The sequence below is a fragment of the Thamnophis elegans genome, chromosome 5 (assembly GCF_009769535.1).
Source record: "Thamnophis elegans isolate rThaEle1 chromosome 5, rThaEle1.pri, whole genome shotgun sequence".
NCBI lineage: Eukaryota > Metazoa > Chordata > Lepidosauria > Squamata > Colubridae > Thamnophis > Thamnophis elegans.
In genome coordinates this window covers 7,936,606-7,957,903 of record NC_045545.1, presented here as the reverse complement: position 1 = coordinate 7,957,903, position 21,298 = coordinate 7,936,606, and the positions used below count along the sequence as shown (strand labels likewise).

At 41.8% G+C, this 21,298-nt stretch overlaps 1 protein-coding gene across 1 annotated transcript in view; it reads left to right on the top strand.

Moving 5' to 3' along the window:
• Nucleotides 1–21,298, top strand: part of ABCA4 (ATP binding cassette subfamily A member 4) — a 159,367-nt gene that overhangs the window by 673 nt on the left and 137,396 nt on the right. The window contains exons 2-6 of the mRNA XM_032217704.1: nt 452–619; nt 8,306–8,399; nt 9,955–10,096; nt 12,712–12,848; nt 15,446–15,573. Of these exons, the coding sequence (XP_032073595.1) occupies nt 554–619; nt 8,306–8,399; nt 9,955–10,096; nt 12,712–12,848; nt 15,446–15,573 (567 nt within the window). The 5' untranslated portion in view covers nt 452–553. The remainder of the gene's footprint in view (nt 1–451; nt 620–8,305; nt 8,400–9,954; nt 10,097–12,711; nt 12,849–15,445; nt 15,574–21,298) is intronic.

The window sequence follows — 21,298 nt, the reverse complement described above, 5'->3', positions numbered from 1 at the left end:
AAAAAATATCCTACCTCCTATATAGCATAAATTCATGGGGCAGAAACAAAGATCAAGACTAACCCACTTCTGAAACCCTGCAGTTTTATGACTGGGTCTAGATACAGATATACAACTGTATACAATGAGGAGCCGAGGTGGCGCAGTGGTTAGGGTGCAGTACTGCAGGCCACTTCAGCTGACTGTTATCTGCAGTTCAGCGGTTCTAATCTCACCGGCTCAAGGTTGACTCAGCCTTCCATCCTTCCGAGGTGGGTGAAATGAGGACCCAGACTGTGGGGGCAAGTTGCTGACTCAATTTGCTAAAAAATTTGTAAACCGCTTAGAGAGGGCTGAAAGCTCTATGAAGTGGTATATAAGTCTAATAAATAAATAAACTTATATAAAAATTTCAGTTCAGCAGCTTCATACCCACATAGGAATATCTGCTAATCAATTCATTTATTTGTAGGATTCAGAGGCTTATGTGAGAAGATAATAGCAACATATTTGTGGCCTCCAGACTTCAAATGATTTTTGGTCTTCAAATTTGCGATGTGGTCACTGCTTCAGAATGAGTTTCTTCAGAAAGGTTAGACTTCTTCTATGGAAAAACTGGATACTGCGAAAACGGCAAAAAGTAAGCACAATGCATATCTACAAAAAATAAAACAGATATGTATGCTTCAAATTCTTTTAGAGAAACAGAATTAGATTCACACACTCTTTATACAGGTAGTCCTCAACCAGGGGTGGGTTCCTGCCAGTTGTAACCTCTTCTATAGAAGAGGTTCCACAAATCTACAGTGTTGTTTAGAACCGGTTCCAGCTCCCTCCCACCGCCCGTCCACACATCATCAAAATGAAGAGCGAGAGGAGGAATTCTGGGAGTTGAAGTCCACAAGTCTTAAAGCTGTCAAGTTTGAACACCCCTGGAGTTTTTTTCTAAAGGGTTAGGGGTGCAAGGGTCTTGTAACTTGGCAGCTTTAAGACTTTCACACTTCAATGTCAGAGTTCCTGAGCCAACATGACAGGAGGAAGAATTCTGGGAGTTGAAGTCCACAAGTCTTAAAGCTGTCAAGTTTGAACACCCCTGGGTTTTTTTTTCCTAAAGGGTTAGGGGTGCAAGGGTCTTGTAACTTGACAGCTTTAAGACTTGCGGGCTTCAAATGCCAGAGTTTCTGAGCTAACATTTTGGTTGCTAAGCAAGAGCGTTGTTAAGTGAGTTTAACCACATTTTACAAGTTGGCCACGTCCTCCCAGTCACATGGCTGGCAAGCCAATTCCACCCGGGCACATGGCCGGCAAGCCACTCCCACCCAGTCACATGGCCAGAAAGCCACTCCCACAAAGCAGGCCACACCTACAGAAGAGGTTCTAAAAAAAATTGAAACTCACCACTGTCCTCGATTTACAACAGTTCACTTAGCGACCTTTCGAATTTACAATGGCACTGAAACAAAAGTGACATGAGCATTTTTCACACTTATGACGGTTGCAGCATCCCCATGGTCACATGATTTACATTCGGATGCTTGACATTTATGTCCTCACCTTCTGCAACTTTCTGACAAGCAAAGTCAACGGGGAAATTCACTTAACAATCGTGCTACTAATTTAACAACTGCAGCGATTCACTTAATAAATGTGGAAAGAAAAGTTGTGGGGCAAAAATTAACAAATTTCTCACTTAGCAACATACATTTCATGCTCAATGGTGGGTCGTAAGCTGAGGACTCCCTGTATTCCATATGTTCGAAAGGTAAACATGAGATGTGCTTTCGTGATTAATCTGTTCTGATCAAATATTTTAATTTGAAGTTTGGAATAGTTCAGATGTACTAAATTAATTTGTTACAGAAGGCTTCCCCAGAAAGAAGGCTGAACCTACCCAACCTCAATGCATCAGTGTAGAAAATTCTAGAGAGATTCATTTCCTCTTGACGCCCCGTTATACACTGACTCAAACAGGACACAGGGCTGGGAGATAAAAATAGCCAGTGGACTTTTCCTACAGGAAGCAACTGTCCAAAGGTTTACATCTTTTCATCTGCCGTGGTTCTTCAAATAACAGGAGTTTGTTATGCAATTGTCTCTAGACCAAAGCATACCAGACCATTTGAAGGTTATAGATTAAACCTTAGGATTTGAGTGAATTAAACTTATCGTGAAATTGACAAAGTCTTCGGCTATTTGCAATCTACTGTACATTTCATACTTTGGAGAAGTGCATTACAGTGGTTTATTGTACTGGGGGGAAGGGAAAAGAAAAGTGGCTTGGGAGGAGGGAAATAATTCATATGTTTTAGAATAAATGAATAAATGACAAATTATTATACAATTGTATCACAGCGGCCAGTTGTTTCACCGGATTTGGCATTGGTTACTAGTCGGGCCCCACCCAGGGAGGGGGACTAGTTAATTATTATTAATAATATTACTATTAATATTATTATTAATTAATAATAATTATTAATTATAAATATTTGGTTAACCGGAGAGGCAGTTTCTGTAAGCAGGTCAATAAAGATTAGGCTAGAAACAACACCAGAATGTTTCCTTCCTGCCTTCCTTACAGGATTAGCCCTGTGAAGTGGGAAATAATAATAATAATAATAATAATAATAATAATAATAATAATAATAATAATAATGTTTTCAACAATTGAACCGGGATCCATCTTGGAAACAAACCAGTTAATGTACAGCGCAGCTGTAATAGTCACTAATGAACTAGGCATTAAAATTAAAATACCTAGTCACACAACAGAAAAAGCATCAAAGCCAAAGTGGAAAATCCGTCTAGAACAAAAAATCAAAAATTAAGGGCAGATGCTAGTAACTTAAAGAACATGCATGAGCAACGGCTTAAAAACAACAAAATCATAGATCAGCTAATCAGAAGATATAGATTGGATACAAGAAACATCAATGAAGCTGTAGAGATTGTAAAACAGCAGATAACAGCAACAGCTAGAAAAATTGAAAGATATGAGGCACGAATCATCCAATATAAACAAAATCAGCAATTTCGATCAGACCAACGGCGTTTTTATCAAAGTCTTAATGTGAATGGTGACACCAAAAGTGAAAAACCAGAAAAGCAGGCCACAGTTGAATTCTGGAAAGAATTGTGGGAAAATGCAAAGGACTACAACAAGGAAGCAAAGTGGATACATGACTTTGAGAAAAGCATTGGCAACAAACAAATGCAAGTATTAGAAATAACAACTGAGATGATCAAAAATCGAGTTAAAAAGGTAAAGAATTGGACATCACCTGGAAAGGACCAATTACATGGTTTCTGGCTCAAATATCTGACCAGTTTATATGCAATATTGGCCAGGCAACTGAATGAAATTTTACAAAAGGGCCAAATTGATGAATGGTTGACAACTGGAAAAACATACTTGATTCAGAAAGATCCAACTAAAGGAACAACACCTGAAAACTATAGACCAATAACATGCTTACCAACAACCTTCAAATTACTCACAGGCATTATTGCAGATAACATGATGGATTATTTGGAAACAAACAACATCTTGCCAGTAGAGCAAAAAGGCAACAAAAGAAGGAGCAGGGGCACAAAAGATCAGCTTCTAATTGATAAAATGATATTAGAAAATTGTAAGAACAGAAAAACGAACTTGAATATGGTCTGGATTGATTACAAAAAGGCATTTGACTCACTGCCACATAGTTGGATCATAAAATGCTTAGAAACAACTGGCATTAGCAAAAATATTACATCCTTTACTGAAAAGGCAATGAAACAATGGAGAACTGAGTTGGCAGTAGGGAATGAGAGCTACGGAATGGTTAATATCAAGTGAGGAATTTTCCAGGGTGATTCACTTTCACCTCTTCTCTTCATCATCGCAATGATCCCACTATCAGTAATCTTAAAAAAAATGAAATTAGGCTACCAAACAGCCAAAAAAGCTGAAAAAATTTCGCATTTACTATATATGGATGATTTGAAACTCTATGGAAAGTCAGAAATAGAAATCCAATCATTGACAAATACAGTCCGAGTATTCAGCACCGATATTTCAATGCAGTTTGGCATTGAAAAATGCGCCACTGTATCCATAAAAAGGGGCAAAATCACTGCATCTGAGGGAATTGAAATGCCCAATGGCCAACTAATTAAATGCAAAGAAAATGAAGCCTACAAATACTTAGGCATTCTGCAGTTGGATAACATCAAGCATGGAGAAGTAAAAACTATTGTCAGGCGAGAGTACACCAACAGAGTTAGGAAAATTTTGAAATCTAAATTGAATGGTGGAAATACAATCAAGGCCATAAATACCTGGGCAATACCAGTTATAAGATACACAGCTGGCATAGTTAACTGGACACAAGCTGATTTGGACCTTTTGGACCGAAAAACCAGGAAACTAATGACAATGCACTACAGTTTACATCCACGTGGTGATACTGATAGACTATATCTGCCCCGAAAATCAGGTGGCAGAGGATTATTACAAGTGAAGCAAACAGTTGAAGAAGAAAAACATGCACTGGCTGATTATTTAAAAGACACCCAAGAACATCTATTAATCGAAGTAAAGAACAAAAATCTACTGAAGGCCCAACAGACAAAACAAGAATACAGAAAAGATGTGATAAAATCAAGAATGGAGAGTTGGCAGAACAAAGCACTGCATGGTCAATTTCTGGAAAAAATAAAAGATAAAGTGGACAGTGAACAAACTTGGTTATGGTTAAAAACAGGCAAATTAAAGAAAGAAACAGAGTCACTAATCCTGGCTGCGCAAGAACAAGCTATCCGCACAAATGCCATTAAGGCCAAAATCGAAAAATCCTCTGATGATGCCAAATGCAGACTTTGCAAAGAAGCTGATGAAACTGTTGATCACATACTCAGCTGCTGTAAAAAAATCGCGCAGACTGATTATAAATTGCGGCACAATTCAGTAGCACAAATGATCCATTGGAATTTGTGCAAAAATTATAATATTAAAACAGCAACAAACTGGTGGGAACATCAGCCTGAAAAAGTCACCAGTTTGTTGCTGTTTTAATATTATAATTTTTGCACAAATTCCAATGGATCATTTGTGCTACTGAATTGTGCCGCAATTTATAATCAGTCTGCGCGATTTTTTTACAGCAGCTGAGTATGTGATCAACAGTTTCATCAGCTTCTTTGCAAAGTCTGCAATTGGCATCATCAGAGGATTTTTCGATTTTGGCCTTAATGGCATTTGTGCGGATAGCTTGTTCTTGCGCAGCCAGGATTAGTGACTCTGTTTCTTTCTTTAATGTACCTGTTTTTAACCATAACCAAGTTTGTTCACTGTCCACTTTATCTTTTATTTTTTCCAGAAATTGACCATGCAGTGCTTTGTTCTGCCAACTCTCCATTCTTGATTTTATCACATCTTTTCTGTATTCTTGTTTTGTCTGTTGGGCCTTCAGTAGATTTTTGTTCTTTACTTCGATTAATAGATGTTCTTGGGTGTCTTTTAAATAATCAGCCAGTGCATGTTTTTCTTCTTCAACTGTTTGCTTCACTTGTAATAATCCTCTGCCACCTGATTTTCGGGGCAGATATAGTCTATCAGTATCACCACGTGGATGTAAACTGTAGTGCATTGTCATTAGTTTCCTGGTTTTTCGGTCCAAAAGGTCCAAATCAGCTTGTGTCCAGTTAACTATGCCAGCTGTGTATCTTATAACTGGTATTGCCCAGGTATTTATGGCCTTGATTGTATTTCCACCATTCAATTTAGATTTCAAAATTTTCCTAACTCTGTTGGTGTACTCTCGCCTGACAATAGTTTTTACTTCTCCATGCTTGATGTTATCCAACTGCAGAATGCCTAAGTATTTGTAGGCTTCATTTTCTTTGCATTTAATTAGTTGGCCATTGGGCATTTCAATTCCCTCAGATGCAGTGATTTTGCCCCTTTTTATGGTTACAGTGGCGCATTTTTCCATGCCAAACTGCATTGAAATATCGGTGCTGAATACTCGGACTGTATTTGTCAATGATTGGATTTCTATTTCTGACTTTCCATAGAGTTTCAAATCATCCATATATAGTAAATGCGAAATTTTTTCAGCTTTTTTGGCTGTTTGGTAGCCTAATTTCATTTTTTTAAGATTACTGATAGTGGGATCATTGCGATGATGAAGAGAAGAGGTGAAAGTGAATCACCCTGGAAAATTCCTCGCTTGATATTAACCATTCCGTAGCTCTCATTCCCTACTGCCAACTCAGTTCTCCATTGTTTCATTGCCTTTTCAGTAAAGGATGTAATATTTTTGCTAATGCCAGTTGTTTCTAAGCATTTTATGATCCAACTATGTGGCAGTGAGTCAAATGCCTTTTGTAATCAATCCAGACCATATTCAAGTTCGTTTTTCTGTTCTTACAATTTTCTAATATCATTTTATCAATTAGAAGCTGATCTTTTGTGCCCCTGCTCCTTCTTTTGTTGCCTTTTTGCTCTACTGGCAAGATGTTGTTTGTTTCCAAATAATCCATCATGTTATCTGCAATAATGCCTGTGAGTAATTTGAAGGTTGTTGGTAAGCATGTTATTGGTCTATAGTTTTCAGGTGTTGTTCCTTTAGTTGGATCTTTCTGAATCAAGTATGTTTTTCCAGTTGTCAACCATTCATCAATTTGGCCCTTTTGTAAAATTTCATTCAGTTGCCTGGCCAATATTGCATGTAAACTGGTCAGATATTTGAGCCAGAAACCATGTAATTGGTCCTTTCCAGGTGATGTCCAATTCTTTACCTTTTTAACTCGATTTTTGATCATCTCAGTTGTTATTTCTAATACTTGCATTTGTTTGTTGCCAATGCTTTTCTCAAAGTCATGTATCCACTTTGCTTCCTTGTTGTAGTCCTTTGCATTTTCCCACAATTCTTTCCAGAATTCAACTGTGGCCTGCTTTTCTGGTTTTTCACTTTTGGTGTCACCATTCACATTAAGACTTTGATAAAAACGCCGTTGGTCTGATCGAAATTGCTGATTTTGTTTATATTGGATGATTCGTGCCTCATATCTTTCAATTTTTCTAGCTGTTGCTGTTATCTGCTGTTTTACAATCTCTACAGCTTCATTGATGTTTCTTGTATCCAATCTATATCTTCTGATTAGCCGATCTATGATTTTGTTGTTTTTAAGCCGTTGCTCATGCATGTTCTTTAAGTTACTAGCATCTGCCCTTAATTTTTTGATTTTTTGTTCTAGACGGATTTTCCACTTTGGCTTTGATGCTTTTTCTGTTGTGTGACTAGGTATTTTAATTTTAATGCCTAGTTCATTAGTAACTATTACAGCTGCGCTGTACATTAACTGGTTTGTTTCCAAGATGGATCCCGGTTCAATTGTTGAAAACACTGCATTAACCATTTTCATGATAGGGGCCAAAATTTTCTTAGGCACAGTTTTTAGTGATGGTAAACGTTGCCTTTCCTCATTAAGCAGAAAATGCTCCATGATCTTATCTTTCAATTCTTTTTGTTTTTGAGTTAGTTCATCAGTTGGTTCAGTGATAACTGGTTCTAGTGGTGGTGATGTTATTTCCTCCCCGAGAGCTTCTTCTGGGAGTTCTACTATAGTGTCTTTAGTTGTGTCTTGAATATCAGTTATTTCCGCTTGTGATATTGTTTTTTGGGTTTTGCAATTTGCCTGAATTTCCTCATGTTCAACTTCACTAAACACTTTATTCCGTATAATAAATCGCCTTTGATCTGCTAGTCGTTGTTCACTAACATTTGAATCTGGATATTGTTGTTTCCATAATTCATACATTCGCTTTAAATATCCTCTTTTTTCTGGCTCTGAGTTGTAGTAACAGGCCATTATGGCACGGTTTTCATCTGCACTATATTTTTGTCGTTTTGTTGGCTGGTCCACTTGTAGCCCACTTGTCGACGGATGTCCAGGGACCCCAACATCCGCCGCGGCCCTTGTTAACCCGCGCGACGACCGATGCGGTATGGAATTCTTATTCGTTTTTTCCACCATATTGTATGGGTTGGCAGGGGGTTTTTTACGGGACCAGATGCCAACCTGATCCCAACCTTCCTCCTTTCTCATCCGGGCTTGGGACCGGCAACGGCGGAGTTATTATTATTATTATTATTATTATTATTATTATTATTATTATTATTCTTAGCGAATGCTGGCTGGGGAATTCTGGGAGTTGAAGTCCGGACATCTTCAAGTTGCCAAGGTTGAGAAACACTGATCTAAACCTAAGTCAGACGGAATGAATACCATTTCTCAATGGAATTGATGCATCTAATTGTTGTCGTTTTATTTTCCTTTCCAGCTTCGTCTGCTGGTTGAACTTCTATGGCCGGTTTCTTTATTTCTTGTCTTGGTATGGCTGAGGAAAGTTACTCCGATCTACCAGAAACATGAATGTAAGAGTGTTATTTATATTCTCTTTTTTTTTTTTTAAGGAAGGATAGGCTCCTTCTTGGTGGAATTTAAATCAAATCAAAAGTAACCGGGTATCCAGAGGATTTAGGTTTCTACTGGCTGAACGGAATCTGGTGGTGTCAGTTAAGAAGGAAGCAGGAGATCAATGCCTCTGCTATTCTCAATCTCAAATTTAAATTTGAGGGGGAAGGGAAATCAAGGGTTGACCAGCCTTCGACTCTCCAGATGGAAAAAGAATAGGAGATTACATCATCCAGAAAGCATTTCCCTGCTTGATTTGTTGCAGCTTGGGGGATTCATGAAGATGCGAACATAATGATACTCCCAATTTAGGTCATACTTTACTTCCAGTCTTAACCTGGCCATGCCATGGTTCACTCCTCACTTCTTCCCAAGTCCATTTGAAGCTTATCTTAACTTCCGTTTTCCTCACAATGCAGAGAAAAAGATAGAGAAAAGTAGAAGTCTCAATCTCTGCTCTTTCTTCAGCAGATAAACAGAGGAGTGCAAAAACTATCTTGCTCCAGAAATGCCCCTCTTCCAGCTGCTCTAGGTTACGGAAACCCCAGGAATGGTTCCACCACAAAACCGCGCTCGACTAAACCGCGCCCGACTAAACTGCGTCACTGACGTCATCAACACAGCGACAACAGCGCGGAGACAGAAGCACGCTGTAAACCCTAAACCTAAAATTAACCCCTAAACCTAAACCTAACCCCCCTAAACCTAAACCTAATCCTAAACCTAACCCTAAACCTAACCCTTAACCTAATCTTAAACCTAATCCTAACCCTTAACCTAACCCTAAACCTAAACCTAATCCTAACCCTTAACCTAACTCTAAACCTAACCCTAACCCTTAACCTAACCCTTAACCTAACCCTAAACCTAACCCTAAAGCTAACCCTAAACCTAACCCTTACCTTAAGTTGAATCGGCTTGCTTTCAAAGCGCTATTTAAAGCGCCCTTCTTTCTCCGCGCTGGCTGTTGTCGCCCTGTTGATGACGTCAGCGACGCGGTTTAATCGGGCGCGGTTTAGTCGAGCGCGGTTTTGACGGGTCACGCCAGGAATCATCCCACCCACAGCCAGTCCCCTAATACATGTATAGGCATGCCCTTGTGTTTCCAATGCACACTGAAGGAAAAAAAAATCTTTTAGCTGAAAAAGCAGCAGGTACCAAGGAATGGTTGGAAAGACATTAGACAACTATTATTCTGTTGCAGTTAAACACCCCGCCTTCCTCGCAGGCTTGTGATGGTGATAAAATGATTAAAACAAAATAATTGAGATCCAATATAAGGGACATATGGGTTCTAGTCCACCCTCATGGGATACCTTTGGGGCAGTTACTATCTCTCAGTCCAATCTAATTCACCTATTTATTGTTATGAGGAAAAATTGGAGGAAGCACCACATGCATCCTTTTGGGCTCTGCATGTAAATCCAATAAAAATAAATAACGATGATAGGATACTGTTCTGATTTGATTATCAATGCTAATGTTTCATGCCATGTGTTTGTTTCTTATATGAAGGTCACTTTCCAAATAAAGCAATGCCTTCTGCAGGAACTCTGCCATGGTTACAGGGCATCTTTTGTAACATGAACAATCCATGTTTCAAAAGCCCCACCCGAGGAGAATCTCCAGGTGTCGTCTCCAACTATAATAATTCCATGTAAGTAACTAAAGGATCTCCTTGTCTTTTAGGTAGGAAGAGAAAAGATTCACATGTGGCAGACTTTGATATTTTAAATATTATGTACCCTATAATCAGTGGTAAGATTCAGACCATTTAACAACCGGTTCATTGAAAATGTGAGCGCACATGCATGCGCTCATGCGCAGCTTCGACGCATGCATGTTGTTCTGACCCCCCTCGTCCCACATCAACACAGACTCCAAGCCAAAGATAAGTTACGGCATTTAATTAACAGACAGACAGGTCCTTGGCAGCAAACCGGCACAGACAAGCTTGGGCAGCAATCCAGCACAGATAAGGCTTGGCAGCAATCCAGCCTACCAAGCTCACAATAATGTTCTCCGACATTAATTCCTGCGTTGACTTCTGCAAGAGGAGCGTGTGCACAAGCAGTCTTTTTATAGTCTGGAGAGGAGCCTAATGACCACCAGCTGAGTGCAATTACCTCCTGTAACTGTGCAACTGTTCCTGACGCCTATTAGCTCTTCGATGGCGTGCATCCAGGAACAACTCACTGCTGGCGTCCGGCTCACTCTTCCTTGTCTCCTCCCCACTGGTCCAAGGCTCAGGTGCCTCCTGATGGCCAACCAGCCTCCCTGCACCCTGCTCGGAGTCGGAACCCTGTCCAGGGTCCTCCACATCCTCCAAAGCCGACTCATAGGGTCCCTTGCTGTCAGAGTCTGGTGGCAGCTCCAACGGTTCCTGCTGGGCCACAACACATGTGCACATGGCTACTGCTCATGCACGGCTTCCACCACATGGCAAGGGACAACTGACCAGCCTTTTGGGGCCTGCTCCGCTCCATCTCTGCTCTCTGGGGCAGCGACTGCTTCTCTCCTCTGCTGCTCTTGCTGGGAAAGAGAGTATCTCTTCTGCAATTTAGCAGCTGTGAGCTGCTGCTTTCCTCTTAGTCCCATCTGGAAAATGTGCAGTAGCAATAGCAATAGCACTTAGACTTATATACCGCTTCATAGGGCTTTCAGTCCTTTCTAAGCGGTTTACAGAGTCAGCATATTGCCCCCAACAACAATCCGGGTCCTCATTTTACCCACCTGGGAAGGATGGAAGGCTGAGTCAACCCTGAGCCGGTGAGATTTGAACAGCCGAACTGCAGAACTGCAGTCAGCTGAAGTAGCCTGCAGTACAGAGAAGCAGCATTCAACATGGGGTGGGTGGGGTTAGCTGGTGGTTGATTTTAGCGGTTCTCCAAACTGCACAAAATCATAACAATCCAAGCCTATAACCCAGTTTTGTGATCCACACAAGTCAGTGAATAAAAGCAAAGATAGGCCTTACGTGCATTTTAGTTTTAATTCTTCCTTTTCCAGATATCAGTCTGACATCCATGTCAGATCTGCCCTTCATCTAAATACTATTTAAATATATAATATCCCAATATTATTTCTTTGTTCGTTAATTTCCAAACTTTGAAATAATGTGTTAATTTTGGGGTTGTTTTTTTTTAAACCATTTGTAATGAAATGATTCTATCGACTTGCTTCCCGCTAACCTTCTCTTCATCTCTCTTTCATTCTTATTAAGAAATGCACCAAACAATAATTTAGCCACTAAGAATACTCCCAACAACATTGAATTGAATTGATTAGGTTTCTATGCCGCCCAATCCCGGAGGACTCCGGGCGGCTTACAGACATAAAAAGAAATTAAAGGAACTTAAAAACAATAGGACACACGAAGTTAAAAAAGGAACGCAACAAACACCAATCAGAAGGCTTGCCGGAAAAGCCAGGTTTTAATGGCTTTGTGAAAGGCCATGAGAGTGGGGAGGGCCCGGATCTCTGGGGGCAGCTCATTCCATATGGCCGGAACGGCAACAGAGAAGGCCCTACTCCTAGGTGCCGCCAGCCGGCATTGTCCCGCTGAAGGCACCCGGATAAGGCCCATCCTGTGTGATCTTATTGGTCTAAGATTAGGCCTCCTCCGAATTCCATCCGCCGGCCAATGCCGACTGGCAACTACCCGGAGGAGAGCCTTATCTGTGGCTGCTCCGACCCTCTGGAACGAACTCCCCGTGGAGATTCGAACCCTCACCACCCTCCAGGCCTTCCGCAAAGCCCTTAAAACCTGGCTATTCCGACAGGCCTGGGGCTAAAGAGCTTCTGCCCCCCTCCTCGAATGGTATGGTTGTTGTGTGTTTTAAATTGTGTACTGTTATGTTCGTCTTTTTATCTCCTGTCTGTACCCCTTTCCCTGACTGAATTGTGAGCCGCCCTGAGTCCCCTTCGGGGAAAAGGGCGGCATATAAATGAAATAAATCCAATCCAATCCAATCTAAGGGAGGTATGTGGCAGGAGACGGTCTCGTAGGTACCCAGGTCCTAGGCCAACATTGGATAGGACAAGCCACCATTTATAAACAGAGAACAAACTGACTAAGGGATGGGTGGCTTAGGGATATGAAATATAAATAAATAAATAGGAATGATCAATGAGTTCCAAAAAGCAAAGATGGAAAAGAAACTTAGTCTTATTCTCCCAGTGCTCTGCAGACTGAGAATGGCTGATTTCTACAAGATAGCCAGGAGGAATAGCCTTAAGCAACTTTTACTTCTCTACTATTGTCCATTTCAGTTTAGCAAGAGTATATCAAGATGCTCAAGAGGTATTGCTTGAAATCAGGGAAAGAGACTTGGGTAGATTCTGGGAAGAGCTACGAACCATGACCCAGTTTATGGAAACAATGAGGACCAACCCTGAAAAGATTGCAGGTAACTGTGGATTCTGTTTTCTTTTTTGTATTTCCCTCCTCCCAAATACCAGAGGTTTACATTAAACAGGAGAGAAAACTCCCTTGAGAATTAAAATCATAACAGGGTATGTTGATTGCTGGCAACAAAACAAATGGATCCATATCAAAAGGGGGAAAAAAAGAAAATACGGTACTTTGAATATCTCCAACATACAAAGAACCCATGGTTTCTCTAAGATTTCTAAAAATACATGGGGATAGAATTAAATTTGGCCTGTTTAAAACCAAACTTCCCCTTCTGTGAGGCTGCCTGCCTACAATCACGGTCTCATCTAGGTTAAGAGGTAAAGAGAATCAAAAGCTAAAGAACAGGGCGTGGTCCAGGGGTGGGTTTCTCGCCTCGTTCCAACCGGTTCGGTTGGAACGGGGCCGGCAGCGTCCTCGTGCACGCGCGCAGTGCACGCATGCATACTAGCATCTGTGCGATGCTCCAGCTGCTCCTGGAGGATCGCGCAGGCGCTGTATGCGTCCTGCGCATGCGTGGAAGCGCGGAATTCGTCAAAACCGGGTAAGGAGTGCGGGCGGGCTGGTGCGCCCTTCGCCGTTCCCGGAAGTTACTTACTTCCGGGTTCGCCGACCAACCGGTTTGCGGGGACCACCGCGAACCGGTTGAAACCCACCCCTGGCGTGGTCTCAGAATTAAGCGGCACTTTCCATAATGTCAACTTTAATCATGGGGAAATACTGGAATATAGGAATAAGAATTGCTTGGTCCATAATATTTAATTTATGATAGCAATCATTCACCATGGCTCCTGGTAAATGATGAAAACCAAAGGATTCGTATCTTCATCACTTTCTATGTGAGTTTAAGGACATTTCTTTTTCCCCCCGTGGTTAAGCAGTGCAGTGTTTTAAATTGTGCTTAAGTTATTCAAAAGAACAAACATAGGGAAACTTCAAATAATCAAGCCACAGCATGTGCTTCCAGTTGATTAATGAGAGATCTACTTTATTTAGCATAATGATTAATCCAGCTTTGGTCATGAGAAACTAATTGGAAGGATTCAGGGCTCCCTACAAGGCAAGATCTAAAGTGACTGCAACTTTCTCTGGGCAAATAAACTGGAGAAAGAGATTCCAAAACTATTTATTCTTAAGTGGCTGAAACCCAACCATACTAGCCCAGTAACCAGGAACAACAAAACACTTGAGCTTTGAAGTTCACAGCACCAGGCCTTTCAAACTTTTGGGTTATCCTTTGAAATCTCAGGGTCTGCGTCTTTTGAGTGTGCCAACTCTTTTCAGTGTGCAGAAAAATAAATAAGTGTGTTCCAAATGCCAAGCCTCTTGTGTAATGGGCAATACAACTGTCATTTTGCATTCAGATATTGTTCTTGAAGCCTTCCATGCCGCTTGCTGTTAAATGAAGGCAATTCTTTTTTTTGAAGAGTCTTTCCCAAACCTCTGGAATGTGCCTTTGCAAATAGTCTTCAACTTACGACCCTAATTGATCCCCCCCAAATTATGGTTGCTAAGCGAGATGTTTGTTAAATGAACATTGCCCCATTTGATGAGCTTTCTGGTCACTTAGAAAATCTGCACATTGACAAATTTTCCATCTGTAAATCACAAAAGGCCCCACAGCTTGGATTGACACATATGCACACCAATACATTAGGACATCCTAGGTTCTTGGAAAGAACTCAGTGCATATGAAGGTCAATACCAGCTAAACAACATAGAGCTGTGATTTCTCATAGTTATGTGTTCTGACCCCCCTCGTCCTACACCAAAGCATGCTGAGACAAAGATACTTCAAGGATTTATTAACACACAGACTAGACCTTGGCAGCAATCCAGCACAGTCCAGGCCTTGGCAGCAATCCAGCACAGACTGACCTTGGCAGCAATCCAGCCTGCCAAGCTAGCCATGAGAGTTCTCCAGCTCTAGTAAATACATTGATTCCTGCGATGAGCATGTGGAAAGTAATTCCTTTTATAGTCTTGAGAGGAGCCTAATTACCACCAGCTGAGTTCAATTATCTCCTGTAACTGCGTAACTGTTCTTTACGCCTATTAGCCCTCCGTTGGCGGGCATTCAGGACCAACTCCCTTGTCTCCTCCCCACTGCTCCAATGCATGATGTCAGGATCACACTCCCTTGTCTCCTCCCCACGGCTCCAAGGCTCAGGTGGCTCCTGGTGGCCAACCAGCCTCTCTGCCCCCTGCTCGGAGTCGGAGCCCTGTCCAGGGTCCTCCACATCCTCCAGAGCTGACTCATAGGGCCCCTCGCTGTCGGAGTCTGGTGGCAGCTCCCACGGCTCCTGCTGGGCCACAACAGTTATGCATGTAATCCTGGTGTAGGTTGAATCACTTTTTTGTATTTATGGAGTGTTTTTTAAAGTAGAGTTGAAATATTTTCTCATGCACAGTTTCATATTCCTCAGACAATTCACAATCCTGTTAAGATAGCCCAGTAACATTAACCTCATCTTCCATAAAGGTAGGAATGGGATGAGGAGCAAGTGAATTTGTGTGACGTTGTGGTTCGCTTAAGAATACATTTTTGCTGCATCAACACTTCACAGCTTTCTTACTATTTTTTTCACTTAGGAAGAGGAATACGAATCCAGGATATCTTAAAAAACGGAGAGAATCTAACCAAGTTTCTGCTTGAAGATGCAGGCCTTTCCGATACTGTAGTCTACCACCTAATTAATGCCGTAGTGCGAATTGAGCAAGTGAGTTGATGAGCTTCTGAAAAATGGGAAGCTTCTGTGTTATGTGGGTTCAAATACTTACAGCTTTTTCCCACTGTTTGTGTCCAACAATGCTTTTGCTAATAAATAGAACTTAAAGAATAATACTGTATCCCAGAATACGGGTTCTGGGAAGTCGGGGGAAGGAGGAAGGAGGAGGGTGGAGGGGTGGAGTGGAGGAGGGATATACATTAGGCTAGACACGATGTGTTAGATCTCAATGCAATGTGGCTTCACATGTGTACTGTTTTTCTCTAATTTTTCTCTTTAAAAATAGGATAAGTTAAGTACATTGACATATAGTGGAAATACACCAAGGGGAGGAGGAGTGGGATAGAAGAAAGATGGGTAGAGGGGGCGGGAGAGAGGATGGGAGGGAGCGGATCTGGAGAGAGGAATGGTAGAGGGCGAGGGGAAGTAGGGTAGAGGGGGATGATGGAGGGAAGCTAGAAAGTTGGAGGGTGGTGGAAGAAAGAGGTGTATGGAGAATGGAAGAGGTATATTGGGCTTTTATTTTCTGGGGCATTGTCGACAAGAGGAATTGATGCAATTACTGTTTAATACTGTATGGTGTATACATGTGAGTGTATGAAAATGAAAATAAAATATACTAAAGGGGAAAAAAAAGAATAATACTGTAATAGAAAACAAAATTAGGCAGCAGTCTAATTCATTGGATACCACCTGCTTTAAGTGAGGAACATGGGACGCGGTGGCTAAGATGCTAAGCTTGTCGATCAGAAAGGTCGTCAGTTCGGTGGTTCGAATTCCTAGCGCTGTGTAACGAATTTGTAGTGCCGTGTAACTTGTCCCAGCTTCTGCCAACCTAACAGTTCGAAAGCAGGTAAAAATGTAAGTAGAAAAATAGGAACCACCTTTGGTGGGAAGGTAACAGTGTTCCGTGCACCTTCGGCATTTAATCATGCTGGCCACATGACCACAGAGACGTCTTCAGACAGTGCTGGCTCTTCGGCTTTGAAACGGAAATAAGCACTGCCCCCTAGAGTCGGGAACAGCTAGCACATATGTGCAAGGGGAATCTTTGCCTTTACCTTTAAGTGGGGAACACAGAGAGAAATTGTTTTAGTCACACCTTGGCTATGAGTTGTTCAGGACAAATATAACACAATCATAATTAAAGGTAGGATGCTTTGAAACTTGCTTCAGTAATTTTGCATCCAGATTTCCGGTCAGTCTTTAGTGACATTTTGATGGGGAGAAACCTTCTCCTGGGCCAGGAATGATTCTACTCCCACTCCTTTTCATTTGTTTTCTTTAATGGATGAAGGTGGATTGAAGTCAAAGCAACGAAACAGGGTTTTTTGCCCATTTTTTCCCATGAGTTAGGAGGTTCTGAGAAGTTTGTTTTCACAGATGCATTGAAGCTACTGGAAACTTTTAACGTTTCCGTTTTCTTTTGTGGAAATATTTTTTTCCACAAAAATTTCTGGTATGCTGCTGTTTTTCAACAGAACTGTGAATGCAAGCAGAACCAGATCATTCCTTAAATAGAAGGCAGAAGCGCTACGGCAGAAGCGTGACCCGTCAAATGCGTGCACGTCAAAAGCGCGCTGACAAAACCGCGGCGAGAAAACAGCGAGATTGAAAGCGCTTCCACAAAAGAGCGCCGACAAAACCGTGCCCACAAAAGTGTGATTAGGGTTAAGGTAAGGGTTAGGGTTAGGGTTAGGGTTAGGGTTAGGGTTATTACCTTGTTTTCGCATTGTTTGTTGATGGCACGCTTTCATCAGCACGCATTTATCGGCGCGCTTCTGTGTGTGCGATTTCGACCTCACTGTTTTCTTGCTGCGGTTTTGTCGGCGTGCTTTTGATGTGCGTGCATTTGTCGGTGAATCAGGCAGAAGCACTCCAATCACTACATGCCTATTGACTGTCCATTCTTAGAGGTAACATGGTTTTGTCTGCAAAAACTGAGAGGACCTCTAGGGTGGCAGGAAAGAGAAGATATATAAAACACTAACTTTGGGGTCTAATAGTCTTCTGGATTTTTGAAATCCAGGGTTGTGAGATAGACTGGACAGGAAGCATGCCCAGATGAACTAGTTCTATTTTATTAATAAAATCTTGCAAGTTAGAAGGTGCATTTCTTCCAGTTACCTTTACAAACCAAGAAACTAGGGAGCAGAGATGGTAATCAGCAAGTGCTGACCAGTACTAGAGAGCGGAAATTTTGAGTAGTTCAGAGAACCAGCAAATACTACCTCTGACTGGCCGCGCCCCATCTATTCTTTGCCTCCCAAGTCCCAGCTGATTGGGAGGGAATGGAGATTTTATAGTATCCTTCCCCTGCCATACCTACCAAGCCACGCCCACCAAGCCATGCCCACAAAATCGGTAGTAAAAAAAAATTTAATCCCACCACTGCTAGAGAGGTTCCCTTTTGAGATGTTTGCTATGCCCACATTCCTGCTGTGGGTTAAGTTGTCCCCTATCCAACCATTACCCTGGCTGTGGCTCCCCCCCTCACCCCGTCTCCCAAGGTCATTCCCACATACCATTACATCATGGCCCAGACATTCCTTTCTCTTGGAGAACACAGTTGCGTGTGTGTTGAAAGGTTCCATAAACCAGTTGTTGGCATTTGGCATGATGGAAGAGTTAACCAGATGGACAATTGAATGGAAAAGGAGGCACTATCGTGTCTTTCAGCTCATGCAGTAAAACGCCTTGATCTGGCCCTGAATGGATCCCACATTTTTTCAGTAGCAGAAATGCTAGAATTCACAATCCCCAACTCTTCACGTCAGCAGGGCAAAGGTGAAAGGGCATTGCTGGGGCATTGTCACAGGTGAATTGAGTGGGCCCTTGAAAGATAGCTCTCCTGTCTTGAATTCACACCAAACAATAGTTATTTTGTTTTCTTCTTTTTTTAAAATTCTTTTACTAGAGAATTGCAGCCCCTGGTTATTCTGCACCCATCTTCTCCTCATAGCTGACTTGCGTGTGACTACAGCAATTGGCTCTTGTGTGGCTGGGGAACTGGGAAAGGAATGCGGTGCAAATAATTGAGGTCTGCTGAAACAGATCCGTGGTACTAAAGCCTTTCTTAACTGAGGAGAAGAGAAAGACACTGGCTGAATGGCACAATTCCTTTTTATATATTTTTTTCTTTTTTGCTGTTGTTAGATAATGCTCAGAAGTGGGAAGTGCGTGTGGTTATTTATGGCCAGCAGGAGATGGAATTAATGAGCCTGCCTTTCACTCTGTTAGTTATTTTTTCCCCCCCAAATTGTAGGTGGTTTGTGTGACTTTTGTTGAACTGTTCAGCTGATTGGATTCTGACTGGTGCTGTAGGAAACTCCCTAGCAGCTCTTTTATTTGTACAGAAGGCAGCGGGGAGTGGGGGAGGAGCTCTATGTAACATGAATATTAGTAGTAGCCTATGCCAGCCTAAACTAGTCCAGTAAATAACATTTGATTTCTCATTTTAAATGAATAATACAGGTAGGTGCATGGCTAACTCACCTTGAAAAAAATACCTGTTTGAGTTCCTCTGATCATCTTTAAAAATATTTTGAAAGTCTTTGAAGACACAGTGATGCATGTAAAAGAGGGTTCCCCGACAAATGCGCGCTTGACAAAAGCGCGCCCGACGAAACCGCGGCGACAAAACCGTGAGTTCTAAATCGCCCCGACGAATGAGCGCAGAAGCGCACCGACAACAGCACGCCTACAGAAGCACACTCGAAACTTAACCCTAAACCTAATCCTAAACCTAACCCTAAACCTAAAACTAACCCTAAACCTAACCCTAAAAGTAACCCTGAACCTAACCCTTACCTTAACTTAAATCGCGCTTCTGTCGGTGCACTGTTATTGGTGCGCTGTTGTGGGCGCGTTGATGATGTCACGTTTTTTGCGACACGGTTTCGTCAGCGCGCTTTTGTTGGGCGCGCATTTGTCGGGTCACGGTAAAAGAGTTTCACTGAAATCCTATCTCCCTCTTATGAAGTCATCAAATTTGCAGATGACACCAAGCTGGCAGGAATAGCCAACACTCCAGAAGATAGGCTCAAGATACAGAAGGATCTTGACAAACTTGAACATTGGGCACTATCTAATAAAATGAAATTCAATGGTGAAAAGAGTAAGGTTTTACATTTAGGCAAGAAAAACGAAATGCACAGGTACAGTATAGGTGGTACCTTGCTCAATAATAGTAACTGTGAAAGGGATCTTGGAGTCCTAGTGGACAGACATTTAAATATGATTGCACAGCAGTGTGCAGCAACTGCCAAAAAAGCCAACACAGTTCTAGGCTGCATAAATAGAGGGATAGAATCAAGATCACGTGAAGTGTTAATACCAGTTTATAATGCCTTGGTAAGGCCACACTTGGAATACTGCATTCAGTTTTGGTCGCCACGTTGTGGAAAAGATGTGGAGACTCTAGAAAGAGTTCAGAGAAGAGCAACAAAGATGATTAGGGGACTGGAGACTAAAACATATGAAGAACGGTTGCAGGAACTGGGTATGTCTAGTTTAAAAGAAAGAAGGACTAGGGGAGACATGATAGCCGTGTTCCAATATCTCAGGGGTTGCCACAAAGAAGGAGGAGTCAAACTATTCTCCAAGGCACCTGAAGGCAGAACAAGAAGCAATGGGTGGAAACTAATCAAGGAGAGAAGCAACTTAGAACTGAGGAGAAATTTCCTGACAGTTAGAACAATTAATCAGTGGAACAGCTTGCCTCCAGAAGTTGTGAATGCCCCAACACTGGAAGTCTTTAAGAAGATGTTGGATAGCCATTTGTCTGAAACGGTATAGGGTTTCCTGCCTAGGCAGGGGGTTGGATTAGAAGACCTCCAAGGTCCCTTCCAACTCTGCTATTGTAAAAAACCTATTTAAGTGCTGTGCCATATCAGAATCTGAATACAGGTAGTCCTCCACTTACAACAGTTCAGTTAGTGACTGTTCAAACTTACAACAGCACTGAAAAAAGTGACATGACTGTTTTTCATGGTTATGACCTTTGCAGCATCCCCATGATCATGTGATCAAAATTTGGATGCTTGGCAACCGATTCATATTTATGACCATTACTGTGTGTTCCAAGGTCATGTGATCTCATTTTGCATCTCTCTGACAAGCAAAGTTAAAGGGGAAGTTAGATTCACTCAACAAGTGGGTCACTAACTACCGTATTTTTTGGACTATAAGAGGCACCAGAGTATAAGACGCACCATGATTTTGAAGAGGTAAATTTTTTAAAAACGTTTTTGTGCTCTGCAGGCCTCCCATACTCTTTGCACACCTCATTTTTTTGCAAAAAATGCAGAGCTTTGGAGCTTGTAGATAAAATGGGCCGTTTTTTGCTCATTTCTGCCCTCCCCAGCCCCCAGGAGCACTTTGCAAGTCTCCCAAAACCTCTGCATATCCATTTTTTGCAAAGGGAGCTGGGTAGGCCAAAAATGCTGTATTCAGTGTATAAGATGCACCCAGATTTTCACCCTCTTTTTTTGGGGGGGGGGGGAAAGGTGTGTTTTATACTCTAAAAAATACGGTAATCAACTGTAGTGATTCGCTTAACAATTGGGGCAGGAAAGGTTGTAAAATGGGGCAAAACTCACTTAAGAAATGTCTGACTTAACAGATATTTTGGGCTCAATCATGGTCGTAAGTCAAGGACTAACTATCGAGGAAAGAGTGTTTATCAGTTCTTGTTAGAATAAAATCCCAATCCTCC